The following is a 25265-nucleotide window of genomic DNA, read 5'->3' on the forward strand; positions in this document are numbered from 1 at the left end:
AGAGGGGAGGGTATGTTATAGATGTCCCATTTAGAGCAGAGAATTCGGCAGTCCCTTGTTGTCTACACCTTTACCAATCGTGGGTTTCTGTGTTAATCACTGTCTGCTGAAAATAGAAGCTTCTCAGATAAGAGCTGTCTCCTGTATTAGCACCCCAATATTTTAGTTTGCTGCGCTAAATAGTGGACTTACGAATGTACCTTTTAGTAGCAGATAAGCTTCACATGTTTTAGTTCTAATAGGAAAATCCACTTACCTTGGACACATTTTACTTGGCAGATAGCACTCCTCTCAGTAATGCCAGGTCAGAAACTTTTTTACAAGGGGAAGAGGTTATTTGGAGATAAATGTGTGTTTCAATATAGTCAATAGTAGTGAGAATTTTATTCACCATGGTAGCTGGCCAGATTGCGTTGGGTGTCAGGTCAGATTCAAAGAATGTACTCTCTAATGGTGGCCTTTATATCTTTGGTGAAATAAATGGCACCATTTAAAGTTCTTCAGGTTTTATTTTGCGAACCTTCCATTGCGTACAGCATGCTAGGAGTCAGGACTGCAGGCAGCCTGGGAACAGGTTAGCCTGAACAAGTGGACCAGTCTTCTCCATGTGCAGCATTGAGCTTAGAAACATGACTGCCCAAGACCCACCTCAGGAGGCAGTGAATGGCTTCTTGAAATAGTAGGCAATGTGACAGCATAAAAGAAGACCATCATAAATCTCTTCAACTACATCTGTAAAATGGTGTCTTCCCTGTGGGGACATTTCATATACTCAGGCCTCCTCGTAGCTTCCCAGATGTTCTGTGTACCTCAAGACTCACCTTTAATCTTGTTTTCTTTGGTCAGTAGGATGACTCAACTCAGCAAGTAAAGGAGGTTGCTGCCAAATCACTGGCCTGAGTTCAGTCCCTGGAGCACATGTGTGGTGGGAGGAGGAGACTGACTCAGTCCTCTATGCTGTGCATACACACAAATAAATGCTTTTTAAAAAAAAGCCATAAACATGTTTCTCAGCCTGTCTGTACCCTAAATCACTACCCTTTGGGAAAGTTGAAATCCGTGCTTCAAAGCAAACTAGTAAGTTAGGATTTTGGAGTGTGGGGTTCAGGCTTCCCAAGATCTCTGAGAGATTCTACCATGCAACTGATGTTGAAACAGTGAGGTGATTAGAAGCTGCTGGTGGAAAAACTGCCTGTAGAAAAGAGAGCTTCATTCATTCATTCTTCTTGATGGTGGTTACTGCTTAGTTTTGTCATGGCGTAGTAGAGCGGCAGAGCTACGCAGTATGATGCTTGTCGGCCTTTTCTTTTCCACCCTATTTTAGTACCTTCCTGATATAACCCTAAATACTCTTAATGTCATTAGTGTACAGTGTGCGTGTTCTCTTTCCCCTTCTGTTATCTTCTGACGGGGATGTCCACTTTCATCATCCATACTGAGTATCGTCATCATCATTGTGTTAACGTTCTAGTTGTGTAGGGAAAGGTTCAGTAACCTCTTCAAAGTCACATGTTGGTGGATGGCAGAGAGGAGACTGGATCTCACCTGCCGGTCTTCAAACCTCATATTCTTTCCATCGTAAGCTGTTCTCTTGTGCAGATTCTTTTTGTGTCTGCCAACTTGAATTCTGCTCAGTGACAGGAGAGTTGCAGCACGCCTCCCAAGAGGGCACTCCACACATACACAGTAGACATGTGAGAAATGCTTCTCAGTTTGGGAAAAAGCCGAAGGCTTGAAGTTATAGTGGTTTGACATGTGATCTTTTTCTGAAGGTTTATTTCGTGTGTGAGAGTGTTTTGACTGCATCAGAGTATGCACATGTGTATCTGGTGCATGTATTTAAAAAAATGAATAGAGGCTGAGGAAACAAATGAGCCTACTTCATTCTTTGCTCCCCCTTTAAATTCTTTGTTTTCTAGATCTTCTAACCCAGGGCCTTGCACATCTTAGGCAAGCTCTCCACTACTGCCCTGTACCCCAAACCCACCTCTTCGTTTGTTGTTGTTTTTGCATACAGGAAAAACACTTCTTGGCAAGAGAGACTATGTTCGCTCCTGTTTTCCCAAATTCTGTTCACAAGTTCTCATACTTACTAGGTTGTGTTTGGCCTACTGTGTTTATCTGTTCATTAAAAAAGAAGTCACACATTAGAGTGACCAGAGAGGCTATCTTTAATACCAACATGTAGCAGTTGGGGGACCCATCAGGCACAAATATGAACTTGCTAGAGAGCCAGGGTCGCACAAATATGAACTTGCTAGAGAGCCAGGGTCTTAGTCAAGCATTTGTACTTTCCAGGCAGTGTCATTGTCTAAACACTTTTTCATTCATGTCACCTCTGTCTTCTCAAACGGAGCTGCCTGACACAGGGCTGTGTTCTGCTTCCCCCTGCATGGTGCCTGTCTGGTTCCTAATAGGGTGCCACTGAATGAGCGCTGAGAGGCCAGCTGATGGGCACACCACAACGCAACAAGAGAGAATTGTTTGGAAGTTATTCTTGTGCAACCCTTTCTGTGCTTTGTTATTTCCTTAAGCCTTTTCTTGTCATATGTATACTGTTCTCTGTGTAAATCCCTTTGTTTTCCTAGAATCCTTTTTAGATTAGGGCAATACCTATAGAAGTTTTGTTGCATTTATTTGAAGAAATACCCCTCTCAAATAAGTGTGGTCATGCATTGTTTAATGGCAGTTCATTCTGAGATGTATTGCTTGTCCATTTTGTCATCTATGGACATTGCAGGTGGTACTCTTATACAAGCTGAGATGAGACAGGTCAGTTATCTAATGTAAATATTGATATAATCAGATGATGTGTTTGAGGGGCTATATATAAAAATGGCAATGTAGTTTTGTATAGCATACCTTTTAAATGCTTATTGTTAAATGTGTAATGGAAATACATTAATCAGTAATAGCCATTATCAAGTCATCACTGTACAAACTCTGTGTGCTGCATCCTCATTTGACAGTTACATTTGTTTACATCAGCACTGTCAGAAGCACATGACTGTGAACTGTGCTATGAGGCCCCTGTAGTCATGATGTCACTATATGACAGGAATGTTTTAGTTTTATTAGACTCTCCTGGGAGCACCATTGTGGGTGCAGCACGTTACTGACCAGAATTCATTATGTGGCCCATTCCCGCATGTACACACCACCTTCACCACTTCACTGTGTGTTACCTGTAGCTGCACAGTCCTGCTGGAAATGTGTCCACACAGTGAAACAACACTGGTGGCTTCTTCGCTGCTGTTGCCGGCTTTGACAGTGAAGCTCATGGTTTTGTCTGTTCCTTCTGGAGCTCAGTGGAGAGGCGCACCCAGTTTGGGGGGGGGGCTGCTGTCACACCCTGAATTAGGCATGTGGTGTGTGATGGGAGACTCTGGGCCTGTGTAGTTTCTTTAGCAGCACCTCTTTCTCCGTTCTAACTGATGTGGAAGTTTGCAAAGAGACTGGACTGGACAGGAGATGAAAAGAAAAAAAAAAAAACAAGACTACGTCTTTATCTTTGAAAGAATTAAGAGTTTCCTTTTCTATTGAGAACGTATTTGGATGTGAATGACAGGAAACTGTGTCCAAACCAGTCTGCTCCTACCAGTAGGTTGAACTAACATGTTTTTTTCCCTTTCCTCTCCTTAGGACAGAGCTTGGGTTACGGCTTTGTGAACTACATTGACCCCAAGGATGCAGAGAAAGCTATCAACACTCTAAATGGATTGAGACTTCAAACCAAAACAATAAAAGTATGTTTGCGTTTTTTCTTAAATCTAATTGTAGAAAAAGGTGTTCTTTTTTTTTTTTAAGGGTTTATTTGTAATTCTTTCTACGTTTGAGCCCCACAAACACTTCTCTGGGAGACACAGCATAATATTTTGGGGGCTCTGGGAGACACAGCATAATATTTTGGGGGTTATTGCACAAAAGTGGCAACTATGATTGTAAGTATTCTGTGTTGACACATATTACCAGACAGAAGCAGTGCTCTTGGATAAATACTGCATGAAGCCCCCTACATTGAGTACTTCTCATAGAGAGAATCCTTGTCCTATTGCTCAAGGGATTCTTGAAATTGTCTAGACAGTAGTTGTTGGACTTGTTTTGTAAACCAGTAAATGCATGAGGTTTTGCAAGCCAGTAAAATTCACCCAGGGCTCTCACCTCTGCTCCTGACACAAGAATGTGACTGTGGTTTGTAGTTTGATCGAATACAGCCTTTTTTTTTTTTTGTGCACACCGACACTATAGTTTCTTGCGACCCTTGTGAATAATAAGTATTATTTTTTCTCGTTTAGAATGTAAAACCATTAGTGGTTAAGCAAGCTAGATCTGGTAGTGGTGCTTTTGCTTGACTCCATCCTAGCAGATTTCTGAGAAGACAGGCCCTAAAGCAGCAGCTCCCATGGCACACAGGTCATTTTGCCTTTGAAGAGGGACAGTATTATTTTATGGATACTTTTCTGCAGCTTTACATTTTGAAATCCTTACCGGAATTATCCAGGTAAGACGTTGATCCAGTTCCAGCATAGATTTTTTTTTTCTTTAGCAAATAAGAGTGGCGTTGCCTACAGTGGATCATTGGCTCTTGGATCATCAGTGTATTCCCTCTTGCCCAGTGTGAACCTCTCATATCAATCTTGATACATTTTCTTGATGAAGCCAGGGGTGACTCCCAAATATATTTTAAAATAGTGTTCCAGACAATCTCTGTCAATTGGCTCAAGTTGGAACCTATTTTCTGCCGTGATATAAGAAGCCAGCCCAAACTGGAGCCTAAGAGGTGAGGAGAGGTTGCTCGAGGCTGACTGCGCCATCCTTCTTGTTTAGAGACTTGTCTAGAAGAGTTTTGCTCTTTTCTTTTGAGGTATCTTGAAGCGCAGTGTCATCTTGGTGCTTAAAGTGACTTCTCTTCGGATGATCAGCTAAGGTGATTTGTTAGCCTGGGGCCGTTTTTGACACCTCATTCTTTAGATATATTGGCCCATAGGAAAAAATTCCTGTCAGCACTTCCCATCTAAATGAAACTATATGATGGTCTCCAAATATACTTGATGTAAGATGTCCAAGAATGCTGGGCGTTTCTAATAAAGAAAACGGGAGAAGGTGCACCCTGTGGGGACTAAAGGCACTGGTCATCATGTTGCCAAAATTCTAAGAAAAATCTTAGAGAAATTTAAGATGATAAAAAGTTGGTTTTGGTCCTTTTTTAAAAGAAAAAACTGAATTGCTCCCCCCCCCCCAATTCTCTTCACACTTGCCTGCTTAATCTTTCTTTGTGTCAAATGCTCAGTCTCCTGATAGTGATAATGCAATGCCCTTAGCAATGGTGCCTGCCCACTATCTGGCTAACTCCAGGCTGTTTTATGTGTTCTGTGTCCTATGGATTTTTGTAGGCTTTCTCTTCCTTAACTTAAATGACCAGCAATCCTGGAAATCAATTGCTCTTAGTGCTAAGAGCCCAAGTTGTTGTTAAAAAGAAAATGAAACATGATTGGGATGGCTCATCTCAGCAAATGATCATTTTCCTCATTCCAGAAATAATCACCCTTATTTCATTCCTAGTGAGTCACTTCTTTTGCTATACATCCTGTGTGCTCTAAGGTCCAGAAAAAGGTAGAAATGTAGAGAAAGCAGGTCACAAGGCAAATGGACTCAGTCTTTACCAGAAACCATTGATGACAGCTGCTTCTCCACTGCCCATGGTCCTGACTTCTCTCCTCAGGGCTCGACTGCTTGGACTGAGTGTACAAGAGAGGACAGTAATACTTTGTGGCTTTTATACTGTGACATCTGCTACTTGTAACTTTCTGAAGTTCGGGAGGGATGATGGGCAGGCAGTAGGCTACTTCTTCCCCTGCCCCCATTTGGTTCTTGCAAAAATATCAGATAACAGCTGGTATCCTCAATTTGGCCCAGATTTCTCCAAGAGGCAAAGCAGACCATTTTCCAGAAGTAGACTGCACAATTTTTGCCTCTATTCGTATTTCTATTTTTTCTTTTTTTCAATTAGATAGGTTTTGCATTTTTAACATGAACTCTCGAGTGTGTTTTTTCATGTGCTCACTATTTTCTGTGCGATCTGGAAGCCACTCTTAAGTCTTCCCATTCCCTGGAATGCTCTTCACCATTCCCATTTCCTTATTTCAGTCCATCCTGACGGTGGCTCTCAGGCTGGTTTTTACCAATTCTCACTTCTCAGAGCTCCTCTGAAACCCTGCCTTTAGTTGCTGCCTTGTTGGGTTGTTCTAATTCATGTTGGGTTCTCCTCTATTTGAACTCCATGCTTTTTACCCTCAAGTAACCACAGAAGTTTTGGGATCAGCATGATCCAGTCATAGTTCAGACTCACATGCTACTCTCCGACTCTCAAAGGTGTGGAGACCGTGGTGCTCATGCAGCTTAGCCAAGATTGTAATGTTGAAGAAAGCCACCAAAATGTGCTATTATACCATGCTTTTCTTTAGAGGAAAGCATCTCTTTTGTATCCAGGTGTTTGTATTTAAAGTTGAGGTTTCTTGGATTTCAATTTCTGTTCTGTTTTCTAAGGTACTCACCATATCAGTATGACACTGGTAAATGCCTGGTTTTTTAAATATTGAAGCAGTGACTGAAGTGCTGGGAAGGTGGCTTACTTAGGAGTTCTCCCAGGGTTTTCTGATAGTATCAGCCCACTAGGGCTTCGTGTGGTAACTGGTGTGTCAAGTGATACATATTCACTCTTCAGTGAGTGCAGGCCCCCCAGGTCCCATGAGAATCTCATGTTACTGTTGCATGGAAGTCATGTGAGGAATGACTTAGATGCACACATTCCAGAACTAGAGATGTATGGCTTAGTGTCATCTGGTGAGATTCAGCAATCTACCTTTCAGTGAGCGTCTGTGTTTTTCTTTTTGTTTGTTTGGGGAAAGAGTTTTTCTGTGTAGCGCTGGCCATTCTGACACTAACTTTGTAGAGTAGGCTGGCCTCCAACCCAAAGTTCGGGCTGCCTCTGCCTCTCAGATCTTGTTTTTAAATGGGTTTTGAAACTTGTTTTTGAATGGGTGGGTTTTCTGCACAGTTGATGCTTTGGACACACAGTCCTGTTTTTCTAATAGCTTCTACTTTGATCAGCCTTTGTGGTTAATTCTTTTACCCAGAGTAAAGTACCTGTGTCTTCTTGAATATGTTGGATAAGTGGTGAGCTTATGGTTCATTCTTCACCTTCAGAAAGAGCATCTTAGAATCAGAAAGTCCTGAGACTGGTATCTTTTTATTTTGAGCAGCACTAATAATGCTTAACCTTCGGTGTGATTAATCACTTTTTCTAGATTTGTACCTGCTGGGGAATTGTGCTTATGATACCTCTTGCTAGTAACAAGTGATGGACCTGTTAGCAGCATGGAGGTAGCCACTGTGGGCTAAACCTTGCCCGTATAGCCCTTTGTATTGACACAGTAGGTAAAGTGTGACTGTTCCCAGATGTTAATGTCTTATGGTAGGGAGGATAAGAAAAAAGTGTAGTTTCTGTACAGCTCTGACAGAGGCCCAACAAATTCTAAGGGCAGTATCCAAAATCATATTCAAGGTAGTGTCTTGGACCAGTAACTCTCCATTGTCCACGAGAACCCATCTGTGGACTGCTCAGGAGCTCAGTGCTGTTGACTGTCAGTCACAATCCCTCTCCTGACTTGTTTTTAGGGAGCCATATGCATTGATAAGATCTGAATAGTGTATAAAATGCACAGTTTAAAGCCAGTACATTCGTCCTTCTGAAAGAAAGCATCAGACTTTAACTCATGGATAGAAGAAAAATGATTAGTTTACAAGTAAAGTTACTCATTTCTGAAGTGCCTGTATATTCCCTTGACACATGTGCAGGACGGGTGATGGTGCAGAGTGATCTGAACACCTGATTCATCCTGTCTTCTTGTCTCTCTTCTGGATTAGTTCTCTGGGGTAGCAGGGCGTACGGAGCTCTGTTTTCTAGAACGTGAGCTCTCTCACTGGAAAATAATCTTTTGTTATTGTTAGGTACCACTCCAGAAAACCAGTCTTTACCCCCTGAGAAATCTGTGGAAGTATGGCAAGGCTGGGAAAGTGTCCCCTTTGTATTTTTCCCCCTCATAATTATTCAAGCATTTAGCAGACTAAAATTTTCTTTTTCCTAAAAATTATTAACTACCATCTAGAAATATAATATACCTTTATTAAAATAATTAAACTACTATTTAAGTACATATGGAGAATTCTATTATAAAGATTAGAGCATTAAATATTAATAATATCTATTCCTTAAAGTGTTCAGTTTGGCAGTGATTAAGGTAATCTAATAAACCTTTATTCTGAGCCCCCTATATTGCTTTTTAATTTTTTCTTAAACATTTATATTTTTTACTGCTTCTCCATTGAAAAATTAGAAAATGTCACATTTCATTTTTCCTACCTTTTTAGCCTTGAGTTGGAATTTTAACATGGAACCAGAAGCCTCTGTTTGTGAAATCTTTTCTGAGCTCACCTGGCTGTGTCATCCAAGACAAGTCTTTCTACTGTTTAACTTCTATGTGTATCTGTGAATGACTTGAAGCTTGACTCCTCAAGCTGGAAAGTGTAAAGTAGTCCAAATTTTGAGACATTAGAATGTTGTCCTGATGAGTCCACCACATGGCACCATTAAGTTCTTAGAAATAACCTGTCTGTCATGTGCATGCCCTTCAGGTTGTTTGATATATGGTGTATATAAAATGTGTATGGACCCTAGTTCCAAGATACCTTATTGTGTATATGAAAACATTAAAAACTGACATCCAAATCACTCTGTGTGTGTGTGTGTGTGTGTGTGTGTGTGTGTGTGTGAGAGAGAGAGAGAGAGAGAGAGAGAGAGAGAGAGAGAGAACACATACGTAAGCTTGAAGTTGATGTGAGATGTCATCTTCAGTCCACTCCTCCCTTTATTTTTTGAGTCATTGTCTCTTGTTGAACCCAGAGCTTGACAATTTGGTTAATATCGCTAGCTAATGTGTCTCTTAAGTACTGCAATTACAGGCAGCCTCTGTGCCTACCCGGCCTTTTATCTGGATTTTAGGTGCTCCAAACTTAAGTCCTTATACTTGTGTAGCCAGTACTTGTCACTACCGCTCCCCAGTCCCCCAAACACTTTCAGATTTGAAACATTTTAGGTAGTAGATATTCAACGTGCAATTGATAAACTTATATTAGTAATTCATACCAATGTTTAATTTATACTTATGTGACTGTCAAATTCCCTCGAGGTCAGAATATTCATGCCTCTGCCTTCCAGTCCAGTTTTTGGGACACTAATGCTTTGCTGTGGGATGATTTGATTGTGGAAATCAGCATTCCTTTCTGGAAGCTTGACAGGTTTGACTTCTCCTTCACCACCTGTGTTAGGAAACTCTTTGCTTGTGCAGCCTCTTTTTGCTGCAAGATGATTGGGGTGGGGTTGGGTTTCACTTATCATAAATTGGTCTATGAAATTCTGACTATTGGAAAATATTCCCTATATATTACAATATCTGATTTTACTATAGAGTAGGAGGAGAGGACTTGGAAGCTGTGCTAAGGACTTGCCAGTTGGCAAGTGCTCTGATAGAGTGGCTGGCAGCATAATTCTGGGAGGTTTAGCACAAATGCTGTAATGTTACCTGTTGACAAATGTGCGGGGCGTGGGAATTTGAAAGTGGATGTGAGAGGCGCGTCATAGAATTTGCTGGTGCAATGTGCACGTAGACTGAAATGACAGCAGCTGAAAGGCAAGAGGACGATGTGAGGGGTTCGTTCTCACCAGGTGAGGGGGACCTGCCAGAGTTGGGGCACAGCAGTGGTGAGGATAGACTTCGATCTTTATTCCAAGAGAGCGTTTGTCTTTAGACTCCATATATGTCTGAGCATTTCAATCCACCCAGTAATTTTCTGACTGGAGTATTATTTAACTTTAGTGATAGCCAAAGTGTAGATTTTATGAATCACATTATACAGTGTTCCATCATTTCACAACTTACCTATCGACCATGATTTCTCTGTCCTTGAAAAGATTTCAAACCTTGGAAATCTTATTTGAAGTACAGGTCTTAAATTTGCTGACCACCGATGACTTCGAGCCTAATAAACTATTTATTTCATTCCTTCAGATCTTTGTCCAGTGCCAAAGTCAACTAAACAATAGGAAAGACAAAAGGTGGGAGAAAGAGCGCATTCTAGAAATGGAGTAGCTATGAAAACTGAGCAACGATTACTTTACTTCTTAAAATATACACATAGACTTAGTATGTACTTTCCTAATTTTGGTTATGGTCATAGAATGCACTAGTGTAGAGCCATGGTTCAGGTTTTAATGGGCTATTTGCTATATCTCATTGTAAAATTCTTACATCTATATTAATCCATTTTACATAGTCTTTACTTGAGGCAAAATAATAGGTGACTTTATTAATGAGTTATTAATATGAGATCTCCTGCATGTATTTCCTACACTGCTTCATCCAAGTCTATGTGTGATTTCTTTTTTGTCTACCATTTTGTCCAGCTGTGGACACATAGCCAGAGGGTCCAGACCTGGGTGTCACCCTCTGGCCTTTTATATCCACCTAAGAGTTAGGTGGACATTTGATAATTCCCAGTAATTTTCTATTCTTTGAACAGATATTCTTTGAATATCATCTTCTAGATGCTGGAGCAGAAGCTGAGCTCATAGAGAAGGTGGGGTGGGCAGTATCCCCAGCTCTATTGCTGTCAGGACACCTGCCATCCAGGGGGTCACAGAGTGTGGCTGTTGTAGAAGTCTCGGCAGAGGACTGAATTTGTCTTTCTCAGGAGGAAGTTGCTGGGTCTTTCATTGTGTTGCCCAAGCAGGCTCTCCAGGAGGAACATTATGGCCCTGAAAGATGGCGCTAGCCTAGAGAATGCTGGCAGTTCTCTCTCCTCAGCCAGTCTGGAGAACTTAAAGCTTTTATAGCTACCTTCATTGGAGTAAAACGGTTTACAACTTTTTGAGTACACCTATCTGGAAGTGAGGGGAAGGACATGGAAGTAATACTTTTAAACACTGGCGTGAGTTTAGGGAATTGCTGCCATTTGCTTGGTTGTTTTGTGATGGGGAGTTTGTTTGGGAACTTCATCCGTCCGAGTTGACCTGAACTCTAAATCATTCAACCAGAATCTTTTAACTACCTAGAGAAGGTTCTGCTACCTAAGCAATGGAATGTTAGTCCTATAGATCTATTTGGGTTTGGCTTTTAAGCTAACAGAGAGCAAAATCTGAATCTGATTCACATGGCCAGAAGATGCCATCCTGACCTGGTCCACCCTCCATGCTGTTGTGGAAGTGTGCCTCTGTAGAGGTGTCTGTAAGGACTTCCTAGCTGCTGGCTGCTCTGAGTTCTTACTGCTTATGGCCACGATTGGGTCATTCCTTTTATTAATTTATAGCCAGGAAAGCTGGAGCTTGGTCTGTTTGCCTTGTTCTTTGTAGCTAGTTAGGCAGTGTTAGGTGCTAACTTTAAGGAGTCTGTGCTTTCTTCTTTGCTAGGCCTGCTTTTCAAAGTAATGTCATAGGACTCTCAAAAAAATAACTTTGTTTGGATTTGTGAATGAGCAGTAGCTGTCTCTGAGAGGCAGATGCTTATTGTCTTTCACTGATAGATTGGAGACTAAGTTAATTTTTAAGACAATAAGTCTTAGATCTTGCTAACATGCCCCCCTCCCATTTTTCTGTCATTAGTGAAAGCTCCTTCCTCCCACAGGAATGGGGAGTTTAATCCTTCCTGCTCAGGCTCTGGGGGTGGCTAATGAGTCTCAAGGAACCCTGCAGTGAGGGACAAGAAACAAACTGTCCCGGGTCCTGGAAACTGACAACTCAGAAAAATCATTGTCTACATGTTTGTTTACTTATCTATATTTAGACATTTGATTTATCCTGCCTGTTTTATTCTTACAGGCCTTCTTTCTTTCCTAGAAAGGTTTTGGAGACATGGAGAGGTGCCCCCCCCACACACTTTGTGAGGTTGAGTACCACAGTCATTTTATGATTTCAGAGTTCCCCAAGGCCTGCCCAGGCTACAGGGCTCCTGGCTCAGAGGAGCCACATTCAGGCAGTCTGAGATCCTGGAAATCCTTAGGATTCTATGGACTTACTTTGACTTATGCAGTTTTGCATTTGTTGGCAGTTTATATGCCTATAAATGTTTTTACGTTGCGATGTGGGAATTGCCTCATTCAGACGCTAACATTCGAGGACAGTAAGTAGGGACTGGTGGCTCTGGTTTTTATGAGCTCTCCAGGAAGCCTAACGGTTGAGATCCAGAGTTGGAACATTATGGATTTTAAATCTTTCTGATGAGGGGTTTCCAGAATTTCTGTTGTTCCTCAGGATCAGTAGGATAGAGTGGTTGATAAAACACAGATTTAGAGCCACTAGGGTCACTGACTGATCAGCAGATCTGGGCCAAGGAGAATGTTACTCCAACAGCTGCCACAAATAGCTCTTAGGCAGTGACCTCACCTAAAAAGCCTGGCTTAGTGAGCCTTTATAATTTACATTTGGGTGTACTCATGCTTATTTCCAAATAAATGTGGATACAAAGAACCAAGGTCTTCATTATGTGTTGTATTAAATGATCTTCACGGCAGAGCAATGTATGTTCAATGAATTCAGTTTTGGATTTGGATTTACTGGAGAAACAATGGATGTTTCATTGCACACACACACACACACAGAGAGAGAGAGAGAGAGAGAGAGAGAGAGAGAGAGAGAGAGAGAGCGAGCTCCTTTTCAAGATACTTATCAGGTACTTCACAAGGAGAGTAGCACCATTTGCTGCCTATGTATCCATTGTTGTTGTTTAGAGCCCCTGCACTTAAGATGTGTCTCCATGGTGGTCTCTTTAGATGCTCATGTTTTAAAAGTTGATTTTGTAATTCATCCTAAGTTCATATTCTCCCCCCCCCCCACTCCACACCTCTCCTTTCACCTTTCCTTAATATCTTGATTTTTAAAAATTTTTTGCCTAGGGCCTCTCCACAAATATCAATTTGTTTCATTATCCTCAGAACCGTAAATAGTTTTCAAAGAAAGCATTTGCTGTCAGCAACTTTAGGATCTTTCGACCTGTAAACTGAATATTTCCCCATAACTACATGAAAGCATTTTGTAGGTTTCCCAAAAACATGCCCAGATTTTCAAAAACATAGATTTGTAAGAAATTGTCACAACTGAAGAATTTTTTTCTGTGTGTTCTTCACTACGCAGTGTGTGCATTGTCTGCAAACCACCCAGGCCCACAAAGTCAAGTGAACTGTGAAGGTGAAGGCTAAAACCACCTCTCACCTTTGTACACTGTTCTTTGCGATCAAGGAACATTGATCGACCAGCAGCAAAGAGGATACTATTTGGAAGGTTAATTACAGCTAGTGAGTGTTATTGATGCTATCAATCAGTGAGACTCAAGGAGAGGACCTGGTGCCAGATTATTCTGTGTAATTAAATACCACAGGATGGGATTCTGAAGGTGAAGCAGGTCTGAAGACTCTTTGTCTCAGAACAAAGGCGAAGGTGGCTCACTCCCCTTTCACTGCCCCTTTCTTAAGCTTCTGGAGATGTTCTAGAAATGGCTGTGATACCGCTCTTTTGTGCTGTGAAGGTTGCCATGTATTCTATAAAAGCTCTCTTGTAAAATCTTTACAACAGACACAGGAAAAGCGTTAGGAGTACAGTAATTATTTTTTATTAAAGCAGTTTTGGGGAATTTACAGCTCAGGTGTCTAATAGAGAATGGAGAATTTGGAGAATGAAGCATCTCATCTTTGAATGAGAACATTAGTCTTGCAAATCAGTTCATTTAAAGAAAGCTTTCCCATGGTTATGCTCCAATGTCTGATCATGTTGAGAGAGGGTTAGAGAGAGAGCTGTCTTTGTAGACTTAAGTCATCAAAAACTTAACATTGTTTCGTGTTATCCCCATTGGTTCTGAATAAATTTCTCGCAGTCATATAACTTGAATCACGTCTACAAAAGCCAGGCTGGGGAAAAGTCCTTTAGCTCTGGGGAAAGCATTCATATTTTATATAACCCCCTTTGTCGTGCACATGAATGTCTTCCTCACTTTCTCATTTAAAGGCTAAGTGTTGTAGACAAGTCCGGCAAGTCCCCTACAACTGGGAGGTTGGCTCTAAATCTGTGTTTTCTTAGCCTCTCTACCCTACAGATCTTGAGAAACTACAGGAGTTCTGGCAACCCTCTTTTTAAAATGTTTATTATTGTTTTAAATGGTTGCACAGTTTGTACTGATTGAGGCTACTATAGACAGGCTACCCTGGAAAGAAAATAGTTTCGTAACTGTTTACTTGAAAATGTGTATACATGTACTCAATAAATTGAGTTACCTCAGATCCCCAAACATTGTCTTGGATATCGTACATTTACTTACAATAAAAGAGAAGGTGCTGAAGTTATATTTATTTTTTAAATTTTACTTATTAGTTTTGTAAATGCAGATACTTTTTAAAAACTTTTAGTATATGTATTGGAAAGGGGGCATGCACATGTCACAGCATGCATGTGGTGCTCTGGGGACAACTTGTAGGAGCTGGTTTATTACCATTCACCATATGCATTCTGGGGGCTGCACTCAGGCTTTTAACACAAGTGCTTTACCTGCTGAGGCATCTCACTGTTCTGGGTAGCAGGTTTTGAAATAGGTATCTGAAGGGAAATTGTTGGGAAAACTTGTCGTGTGTTTGAGTGAGGAAAATAATTTGTTAGGAAATTGTCTTTGGATGTATGGGATAACTATTTACAAGTAGATCGTGGCAGTGCTTTTACAGGTCTCATGAAGCCCTGGTTGGCCTGAAAACTGCCGATTAAGCTGCTAAATTGGCATTGAATGTCAAATATCCTCCTACCCCTGACTTCAGAGTGTTGGTAGAAATTATTAGAATATGTTCAAGAATCCTATTCTTTTTAAGCCTTATGTACTGTAGGGGACCAGACCAAGAGTTATAATAGCATTTCATTTGTATTTTAATAAATAAAGCTTGCCTGAAAAGTAAAGTAGCCACACTGGCCAGCCTTACAGACCAGACAGCAATGATACACACATTTAATCCGAGTAACCACACTAGCTTGCCATAGGAACCAGGCAGTAGTGGTGCATGCCCTTAATCTCAAAATTAGAGAAAACACAGAAGACTTCTCTTAGTCTCATTCTAAAGTTTTCTGGAGACAGGATCACCATTTTTAAATTGAGAAAGAGCCAGTGGCTGGCTGCTTTGCTTTTCTGATCTTCAATTTGAACCCCAATAATTGTCTCTGAGATTTTATTAATTGTGCTTCAAAGAGTAGTCTCTGAGTGAATAGTAAAGTTTACTGACATCATCATCATTATTATTATTATTATTATGAGCACCATCATCAGCATTAAAACAGGGTCTTGCGTGACTCAGATTAGCTTTGAATTTCCCTTATAGACGAGGATGACTTGAGTTTCTGATCTGCACTGAGACTTCAGGAATGCACCACAATATCCAGTTTATATGATACTGGGGCGCTGTGCATCCATGGTAGGGCCTCGTGCATGCTAGGCAACCATTCTACCAACTACCTCTACCAATATCTCTCTTTAGCCGAGGTTAGTAGCTTTTAAATGTTTCCCTTTTCTATCACACCTGTGCTTCTCACTCACCCTCAGCAAAAGGACAAGGATAAACAAATGTAAAACTCTAAAAGTTGAAAAGTAATTGATCATATTCTCATGGCTATGCAGTCTTAGGCAGGGAATATCTCAGTAATTAAGTGTTAATTTTGTCAGTCTTTTGAGTAGAGAGTGTGTTCCAGTTAGCTTTGCTGAACGTTGGAACAACTTTTAGAATAAGAAGAGGCAGCCTGACTTTGACATGGTTACTTAGTAGGGAGGATAGCACTTACTTTTATATGGCCATTATTTGGATGTTAGTTAAGTGAATGCAGAGAGCAATGGACATGGTTGTATCCCTGGCTTTCTAGAGGGTTCTGCAGTTGACTGCTGAGGTAATAGCCTTCTACAGAATGGTTTCATTCAGTGAAGAAAAGACAGAATCACACAGTAGTATCCAGGACACGGAAGCTTTGATATGACACCCCTTTTGCAAGAAACTTAAATCTGAAAATTACAGAGGCGTACGTATTCTGTTAAGTAGTCACCTTTGACCGAATAGATTCATAGGGAAATTCTCCCAAATTTAGCTGTATGTTCTGCATCTAAGCCCCTTTAGACAAGACCTGATCATTGGAGGAACAAGAAGAAACAGGCTTGGCTTGTTCTCCCAAGGTCCTTGGTGACCTGAGGGACATTCTAAGCTGTTCACAGACCCACACCATGGTGAGGTTTCTCTGCAGGTTTTCCTGAGCACAGAGACAGGACCCGTTTACTCTTGTTACTGTATGTGTAAATAGGTCAGAGAAGACCTGAGTACCTGAACTAATGTCTAAAGAAGTGTGTCTGGTAGTTATAGAACAAAAAGAAACTTGTGTCGATAGGATTAAGTTAGACTTTGGCACACTTATGTCAGTCACTCTTTTTGTCTAGGTCACCATTGGAAAATGCCCCTTGTCATCTTATTCCTGACATCCCTCCTTTGCTTTCATGAGCTGCACACTGATACTTAAGGCCCTGGAGTCTGACCTCAGCTCACAGTTTCAGTGGTACCAGCGTCTGTATTCTGTCTGGGCTGGGCTCCTTACCCTTCACAGTGCAGAGCTCACTCCCATCTCCAAGTCTTCTGTCCTCCACTTAATACCAACACATACCTCTGCCTTCATTTATCAGTTTTATTTGGTCACAGAAGCACTTGTTTGGCTTATTTATTTATTAAACCAACATTATCCTTGTCTCCTGCTAGTGGTTTGCCCTGTGAGGATCCTTGTTAGGAGACACATTCTCATGCTGAAACGTGGAGAACCCCACAACTCAAGTACAACTAAAAATGACATTTCTGGGTACTTACTTTAAAAAAAAAAATCCCTAATGTTGGGTGGGTGGTGCAAAGCTCCGTACCTTACAGGCATCATAATACATTGAAGATACGGTCCCACAATGGATGTCTGAAGGACTTATCCTTTTCTTAAGATTTAGCTGAACTTTTTTTTCAAGTGAGATTTTCCCTGTGGGTCCTATCAGCCCATCTCTGCCTGTTTGCCCATGACTCTTGCATAGCTTCCTCTCTTCTCAGGCCTTAGGGAGAGAGATTACGAAAGCTCTGTACCAAAGCTGGCGTGCTGAGCTCCTCTTGCTTTTGTGTATGTTGTCCCCAACAAAGATGACTCTGTTTAAACAGCCAAGGTTACTTAAAACAAGCGCAAAGTCTTCTCCTTTCCAAGCCACCGTGGTAATATGTTGACACTGTATTAGAGACATGCTAACATTCATGTACTACTACGTACATATGGCCTAAGATGTTTTAGGAGATGTATTGCAGCAGTTAGAGATGTCCTCTGTCCACGTTTCAGTATCTTGAAAGAGCCCTTAAGAAGCCATTATTGGAAAATGACTTACTATGAAGTGGATGAAGATATCTTAATTTCTACAAGACAGTTTAACTCGTGTTTTCTCAGGAAGCATAAATGCCAGTTGGGCTTTTTTTTTTTTTTTGGCAAATATCACAACTTGTTTTTACTTATTTGTTTTACATCCTGATCACAGTTCTCCTCCCTCTTTTCCTCCCATTCCCTCCCCACTCTCCTTGCCTTCCCCATCCACTCCTCCTCTGTTTCTGTTCAGAAAGGGGCAGGTCTCCCATGGGTATTAACAAACCATGCTGCATCAAGTTGTCATACGACTAAGCTCCTCCCCTTGTATTTAGGCTGGGCAAGGCAATCCAGTATGAGGAATAGGTTCCTAAGAGCCAGTCAGAGCATTAGGGACAGCCCCTTTTCCCGTTTTTAGGAGACCCAGAAATAGACCAAGCTATGCAAGTGTCACATATATGTAGAGAGTCTATGTCAGTCCTATGCAGGCTCCCTGGTTGTATGAAGGGTCAGTCCCTGATATCACAACTTCTCAACATCATCTTGGAGAGGTACTTTACAACTAACTCCTTCACAAGTCCCTGAGTTCTGTCCCCTCTTCATATACTAGAGTGTCTCCTTGGTGGCTGACCTGTGAAACAGGCATGCAGTTCAGAATCGGTTCAGCCCCATAGGAGCTTGAAACTTGTATAGAAGCTCTGAGCAGTAGAGAAGCTCTGGGCAGTAGAGAAGCTCTGGGCAGTAGAGAAGCTCTGGGCAGTAGAGAAGCTCTGGGCAGTAGAGAAGCTCTGGGCAGTAGTGCTGTCACGCTGTGTGGGAAGCTCTGCAGCAGCTGGCATTGGGTAGCATTGCGGACACCTCACACCTAAATCCTGACACTAAGTACCTAGGTCTCCCTTTAAATGCCGTGAACATGGCCATAGCATATTTATGCATGTCCCTCACCACAGCATTATAGCTTGTATGCTTGAGTGGAATTGGCTCCACTTAATCTTGTTTGCTGTCCCATTCAGAGGCCGAGGTTATACCATATGTAATAGGAAGTACATTTGTAAATTGTTTTTTTTTTAAACATTTATTTTTCCTTTTATGTGTGTTGGTGCTTCTCCTGCATGTATTATTTTGCACATTGGCATGTGATGCCCACAGAGGCCGAAAGAGCATGCTACATCTCCTGGAACTGGAATTCCAGACCATTGTGAGCTACCATGTGGGAACTGGGAATTGAATGCAGTTCCTCTGGAAGAGCAACAAGTGTTCTTAACAGCTGAGCCATCTCTCTACCCCACATTTGTCAATTCCGCAGTTGCTAGCTTGCTCGGCACAACCCTTACAACAAGTATGCTTTTGTTTTCTTTTGTCCATTCAATGTTCTCAGTTATTATCTTTCAGTTATTCTTACACTTAGCTACGTCTTTATGTTGGCTAAGGTCAATTGCCTTGACTTTTTCTTAATGAAATTTAAACTGCTACGACGCTGGGAAGCCTCCATAGTGTTAACAACCAGTTGTGTCTTTCTTTTAAATGTTGTAAGATTTTCAAAGAGGCAGAAGTACTTAGTATAAGAGAACTTGTATTATAGGTATATTTCAATTGCTGCAAATTGGTGAAATGTTAAGATTTCTAGTTTTTCTCTTTTTATTTTGCTGGCCTGCCTCCAAAAATTAATTTTTTTTCACACATAACCTAAGTTTATCTTGGGCATTAGTAACAGAAGAAATTCTGTACTTCTGCTTACCAAGTCACTCCCTTTAATGTGTTTCATATTTTTAAAATATGTATTGTTATCATTATTGTGTATATGTGCACACACGTGGAGGTCAGGGGATAGCTCTGGGGGTGGGTTCTCTTCCACCATTATGTGGATTACAGGGACTGCACTCGGGTCTTCAGGCTTGCATGGCAAGTGCTTTATACACTGAGCCCTCGCCATCTGTGTTTTGTAGTTCTTATATGTACATAAGAGAATATTTCATTTATCGAAGCAAAGTTTCATAACTTCTTACGGAATCTCTTCAGGTATCTCCTTGGCAACGACTGCTCATCTTCTTATTGACTGGCATTTTACCAGTTATTTGTGAGTACAAAGGCTGTGTTTCAACAAATGGCATAATGAAAAAAAAATGCAGGGACATAGGAGTCACCTCTGAATGGAACACCCGATTCCCCTCTGTGTCTTTGCACAAGCTACTTGCCCTTCTGTGTCATTGCTGTCTTTTCTAAGTGTAAAGAAGTGGAATTCAATGATAGCTGTTTTCTTTTTAGTCCGACATTAAGCCCCACTCCCACCCTACTAGCACCTTATGACTCTGATGAAAATTGTTTCTTTTGGGGATTTAAATCCTCAATTTAGGAGCTAAAAACTTCCCATTAATCATGTTTAATAGAATTGTCAGTCCCTTCTGTTGGTAACACTTCCTTTGAACTTTTGGCGCTCCCTTTTCAGATTTGTGGCTTGTCTTAACTTCTTTTAAACAAAGTTTAATAAACTCTCCAAGTTAGTACATGATCATGGCATACTGTCTTCATCCCAGTAGATGTGTGGTCGATACCAATGCATGCAAAGTAGTATAATGGTCATTTCCTTTTTTCAAAGAATCATGCCACTAATAAGACAGGATAATAGTAGGCTTGTCCTATTTCAGTCAGTAGGTTTTGGTTTTTAGAGAGAGGATTACTCTGTGGCTTTGGAGCCTCTCCTGGAACTCGCTGTGTAGACCAGGCTGGCCTCAGACTCACAGAGATCCACCTGTCTCTGTCTCCCAAGTGCTAGGATTTTGGATGTGAGCCACCACCACCAGGCTCAGTCAGTATATGAGCACAATCAGTTCACTGTAGGTACAGGTAATGAGGCATGGGATTTGGACTACAGTGCATGGGACTGGCAAGCATTGGCTTTTATGTAGTAGCAGAGTAGATGGTGTCTGCAGGAAGTTGGAATGGACTGAATTTTAGGTGAGTTAGAGCAGCTTATGTTCAACACGGGAAACAGCAAAACAGGAATCTAGGGAAACTGTAATTTGAATTTATATAGAAAAGCTAGGCACTGCCCTAAGTGTAAAGGTCCAAGAAATTTTAAGTTACTCTAAAAGCAACTGAAAGTGCTCCAGGCATTTTAAACAGAGAATAACACCATCAAAAGTATTCTCTGATATCTCTGACCTCAGTTGAGTTGAAGCAATCATTATTAATCATTGAACAAGTCTTATTTTAAATCAAACTTGAAATTCTGTATTTTTTCCACTAGTGGTGTTTTCTAACTTCTGTATCATGGAATATCTAAGGTAACTACACTAATGTGTAAGGCTTTTTTAAGCCTTTTGCTAGAAGTAATTTTTTTCTTTAGCCCCAACGTATTTGCTGAAGTCAGTCTTACTCCGCTCTGTCAGCCTCTCTCATTTGCCGTCTGTGGGAAAGCATGCCCTTCCTGAAAAGCGCAGTTTAGGATTGCCATACACATATGCTTGATGTGTGTTGAGGGGTGTTCCGTGGTAGCGTTTTGCATTTGGAAGCTGATCAAAGCCCACCTCTTCCCTTTGGCTACCTTTAAAGTCTGTGGCCTGAATTGTGTTCTGAGGCTGAATCCCTCAGTATGTGTTCTACGTCTCTCAGGAAGAAGCCACACAGCAACCAACTGTTTAGCCATGATGCTGTCATGACTTCCACTTACTCCAGCAAGAGCCAACGTGAATGTAGTGATAGGCACTTTTGTAGATAGTCCCAGTCAGGCTTTTACGTTACGATATGAAGAGCCAAATCACTTGGAGAGTAAATGGGCATAATTATGACCTTCCCTACTCTTTTCAGTTAGAAGAAAATGAATAAGGCTTTTTAAAAAATGTCTAAAGTGGCAAGCATTTAATTTTCAAGTTTAATGTTTGTAGTTTTGGGTCAGTAGTTGACAAATGATAAAAGTTGTTCATTGATGATCTTGTCGGTGGGTGATTTTTTTCAGATGTGCATGGTGTTAAAAGGAATGGATTGCTTTGTTCTTCTGTGGATCATACCACTTTAATCTGCCAGTATCAGCATCACTGTTTCTGATGTTCCTATTGATGAGTCAGAGACAGGGCAGTAGTGCTTTTGGACAGAATTGTTTCAGATGAGCTTCTGTAGACTGCAATAATGGTCTAAGATACTAGGCTTCACGTTTAATGAAGTACCAGTTCTTACCCAAGGATATTTTTGTTCCCTTTAGTTCTGTGTATTTTGATTGACGTGTTTCAATAGCTCATTCTTAGTATATGTGCTACTCATATTTGCATGTTTAATGTGTAATTACTTTTAGCTGGTAATGAAGGAATGGGTTTTTAATTACAAAGAATATAGTGTGCTTCAGAGTACTCTGCTTTTGAGATCTTATTACTTTGGTAAGGTTTTTTTTTTTCCTGTTTGTCCGACATAGTCTCATTTGTGACGACCACCTTGGGAAGCCATTGGCTAGAGGGTCTCTTTGCCTGCTGCTTCTCCCTCCCTCCTACTTCCCTCAAGTAGCCTCAGCATTGCTTGTCTTGGTTTATTATATCACTTGTAGGCTTGTGAGAAATTCCAGAATAAACCTGAGTTTTAAATTGCTATCTTGGAAGCAGATTGGTGTTCAGTTTTTGTACTCCTTGTATCATCTTTAAATATTTAAATTGCAGACACTCTGGCTGCCTTAAATTAGATCCTTCACTTAGTAGTTTTGACATTTCATAACCTTGCTCCTCAGGCATTAAATATTCACCTGTTTAAATGGCACTGAAAATTTAAAATACAAACCCATATATTAATCCAGTGACTTAGATTGGAGATCAGCTCACATTTGCTGAAGGAAGAAGCTATTGGCCCCTTCTAGGACATATGCTAGAGATTCATTATATTGAAGTATTTCTAGTACAGAATTCAACTGGAAAAGAAAACCCACTTGAGTCATCTCTGAGGGAATTTAGTTTTAAAGACCCACAAGGGTATTTGGCACTTTGAAGAGAGAGACAGCCCCGTGTGGGTTGGTGCACAGGCAAGGCTCCAGATTCACAGCAAAATCTAAGTGCTGACCATTGCTGATGATTACTAGGTAGGTTGGGCTGGTAACTGATTTAAATCTCCACAATGAGCATCTTTGTCCTTCTCCAAGGATCTGAAGTGTACTTTGTATTTATAATCCTCTGAGATTGAGGAACTGTTTTCCTTTTCTTGGAAGGCAGAATGTTGTTGACAGTGATATTCCTGACAGAACAAAGGGGGCTGCTTTATTTCTGAGAAACTTACCTGGTGCATTATGGGAGAAGGGTCAACACAGCCTTTCTTCTTGGAAATTCCTGGGGGTAATGTTTTTTTATTTTTGTGGCTTAGAGTGTGAAATAAAGCTAATTTTAATTATGATGTACAATTTCTACATTTAATCTCAACTGGTGACCACTATTTTTAAAGAGAAGCTACTTTGAAATACATTAATGCATATGACATAAAAATAACTGGCTTAGTGACATCTTCTCTGCTATCTTTGCTTAGTTTATGTATGTGTTTTAAGAAGCAGTCTAGAGTTGCTTAAAAATTCTGAACTCTTACAACAAGTGAGCTGCCACGCTAGCTTCAGTAGTATGGCACTGTGGAGAGAGAGCTGGGGCAGGAGAAGAAGGCACGGAGCCGAGAAGATTAGTTGGTGAGCCCAGAACCCGGTAGCAGCTGTGTATGACCTCAGGCATGGGATTTGAATTATCTTTACCTCTCCCGCCAGCCTTAATTTCTTTTCCTGTGCCCTGCCTGCCTCAGAAGATAGTTGAAGGCACAGAAAGAAAACTATTTGATCATGCTTTATATCTGGCAAAAACCTAAGTGTGCACATGATTACACTGTTAAGCGGTGTTACCATCATGGGTTTCAGTGTAACTCATTGTCTCTGTTCTTCATATAGTAATGGAAACCAGTTCTCTGACAACGTTATAGGGAAACGCTGTTTTAAGATTTGTCTTAGAGCTTTTTAAACATGGTTTGAAATTAAATAATGTGAGTTTAAATGTGTATATGAAGCCTGCTATGGATGTTCACACCTCTCAAACCAAGCACCCACAACGCTGAGGCGGAATACTTGACCTAATTCTGAGGCCAGCCTGGGCTAAAGAATGAAGTCCTATCTCAAAAGCCAAATCAAACAAAGACAAAAGCAAGCAAACAAAAGGATGGACATGGAAGGCAGGGCAACTGATCCAGTATGCTTTCAGTTTTTATAGAATCGCTAAATATAAGCCCTTTATCCTAAATATATCTCAGGGTAACTTAAAGCCCCTCACCCACACATGTCTGAGATGTACAAAGCAGTGCATGTCGTTGCAGGAGTGAAGGACTCTGGAAAGCCCTGATGGACTCAGTTACTCTGAACTTAATTATGCATGCCTTTCTTGATGTGCTCAGATGCATGAAGAGGTGAATCGTATTCATAGCACAGTCACCCTAGTTGTTCGACTCTTAATGCCATGCAAACTAAAAAGTACTTAGTTATTCTTAAGAACTACTTTTGAAAGTAAAATTCTGCGGTTTATGTGATGTATTAGGACTAAGGAGTTTGTCCTAAGTTAACAGGGTCTTTAAGGAATTGAACCTAGCTTTGAACTAGGCTCACTGATGGGAAAATTGTCACTTTTCACCGCTGTGACTCTCCCTATGTATCCTAAGCTTGGGCCTCCTGGCTGCTTCTCCGTTACCCTCTCGGCTCATTGACAGTGCATAAATGCTTGTGACCACCCTGTAGCCCATGGTGAGTGGCTCTTTCACAGAGAGAGCATTTCAGCCACATGGTCCAGAGCAGAGTGACTGCTGACTGGCTCCCTGCTGCAGAAATAAAGCCATGAAATCCTCAATCTAGAGGTGGGGCAAGCGCCGGATTGTGTAGCATCCTCGGATGATGACAAAGCAGTCTAGAAGAGAGCTTTGATATTAGTGTGTTCTCACAAATTCAAACATACTTGAGTGGCTGTGGGACCATAGCTACAGAAGCCCCAAGGATGGATTTTTGCTAATATTATTTTGATCACTTGAAGTTTTCTTCCATTTTCCCCCTTTCTTACGAGTGTTCATTACTAAGTAGCTAGATGCAGAGGGAAAGAGTGCATGTGAATATTTTCCTTTCGTTCTTGTCCCAGATTCCTTTGTGTAGGACAGGACACTGTAATGTGACTTTCAAATTAGACCTTGGAACAGCATCTGTAGTTGGTGAGCAAACTGATATGAATAGCGGTATTAAATGTAAGCCCTGTTGGGACAAGGGTAAAAGGCACCATGAACTTCATAAATTAATATAAAACACGGCCTATGTTTTCTTCTTTTGTTTTATTTCCTAGAAAGTTCTTTTTAAAAGTAACAAAGAACTACAGGTGTAAACCAGGAAGAAAATGTTTGATGCTTTAGTTATTAAAATATTAGTTTCGATAAAAGATTCTCTATTAGAGTAATCAGCATGATTAAAGGTGGGCACTACTAGGTAACATAATCAGACAGAAGTAATCATATTGTGTTAGTCTAGCAAGTCAGTCCCAGAGTTAGATGTATTGGCTCTTCTTAATGAATGATACAGAAGACAAGCCACGTTACAAAATTTCTGTCCGTGTAGTTGGCCAGTCCTGAAGAAACCACAGGCAAACTGAAGGGAGTGTGATGGGGAATCACTTAGGGGACAGGACATGTAGCTAAGTAATGCTTATGTGATGGGCAGAGCAGGTGTGGATTTCAGCATGGACAGAATCTGGATGAGAAGATGGACTGCGCCATAAGTGCATGTAGTGTTGTGGACTCA

At 40.9% G+C, this 25265-nt stretch overlaps 1 protein-coding gene across 8 annotated transcripts in view; it reads left to right on the top strand.

Annotated features, from left to right (window-relative positions):
- Elavl2 (ELAV like RNA binding protein 2) overlaps positions 1–25265 on the top strand; it is a 132603-nt gene that overhangs the window by 91700 nt on the left and 15638 nt on the right. For all 8 annotated transcript variants that reach the window (XM_048453064.3, XM_085686250.2, XM_048453066.3 and 5 more), the window contains one exon: positions 3643–3746. In XM_048453064.3, the coding sequence (XP_048309021.1) occupies positions 3643–3746 (104 nt within the window). The remainder of the gene's footprint in view (positions 1–3642; positions 3747–25265) is intronic.

This window comes from Myodes glareolus, chromosome 3 (genome assembly GCF_982192425.1).
Source record: "Myodes glareolus chromosome 3, mMyoGla1.1, whole genome shotgun sequence".
Lineage (NCBI taxonomy): Eukaryota > Metazoa > Chordata > Mammalia > Rodentia > Cricetidae > Myodes > Myodes glareolus.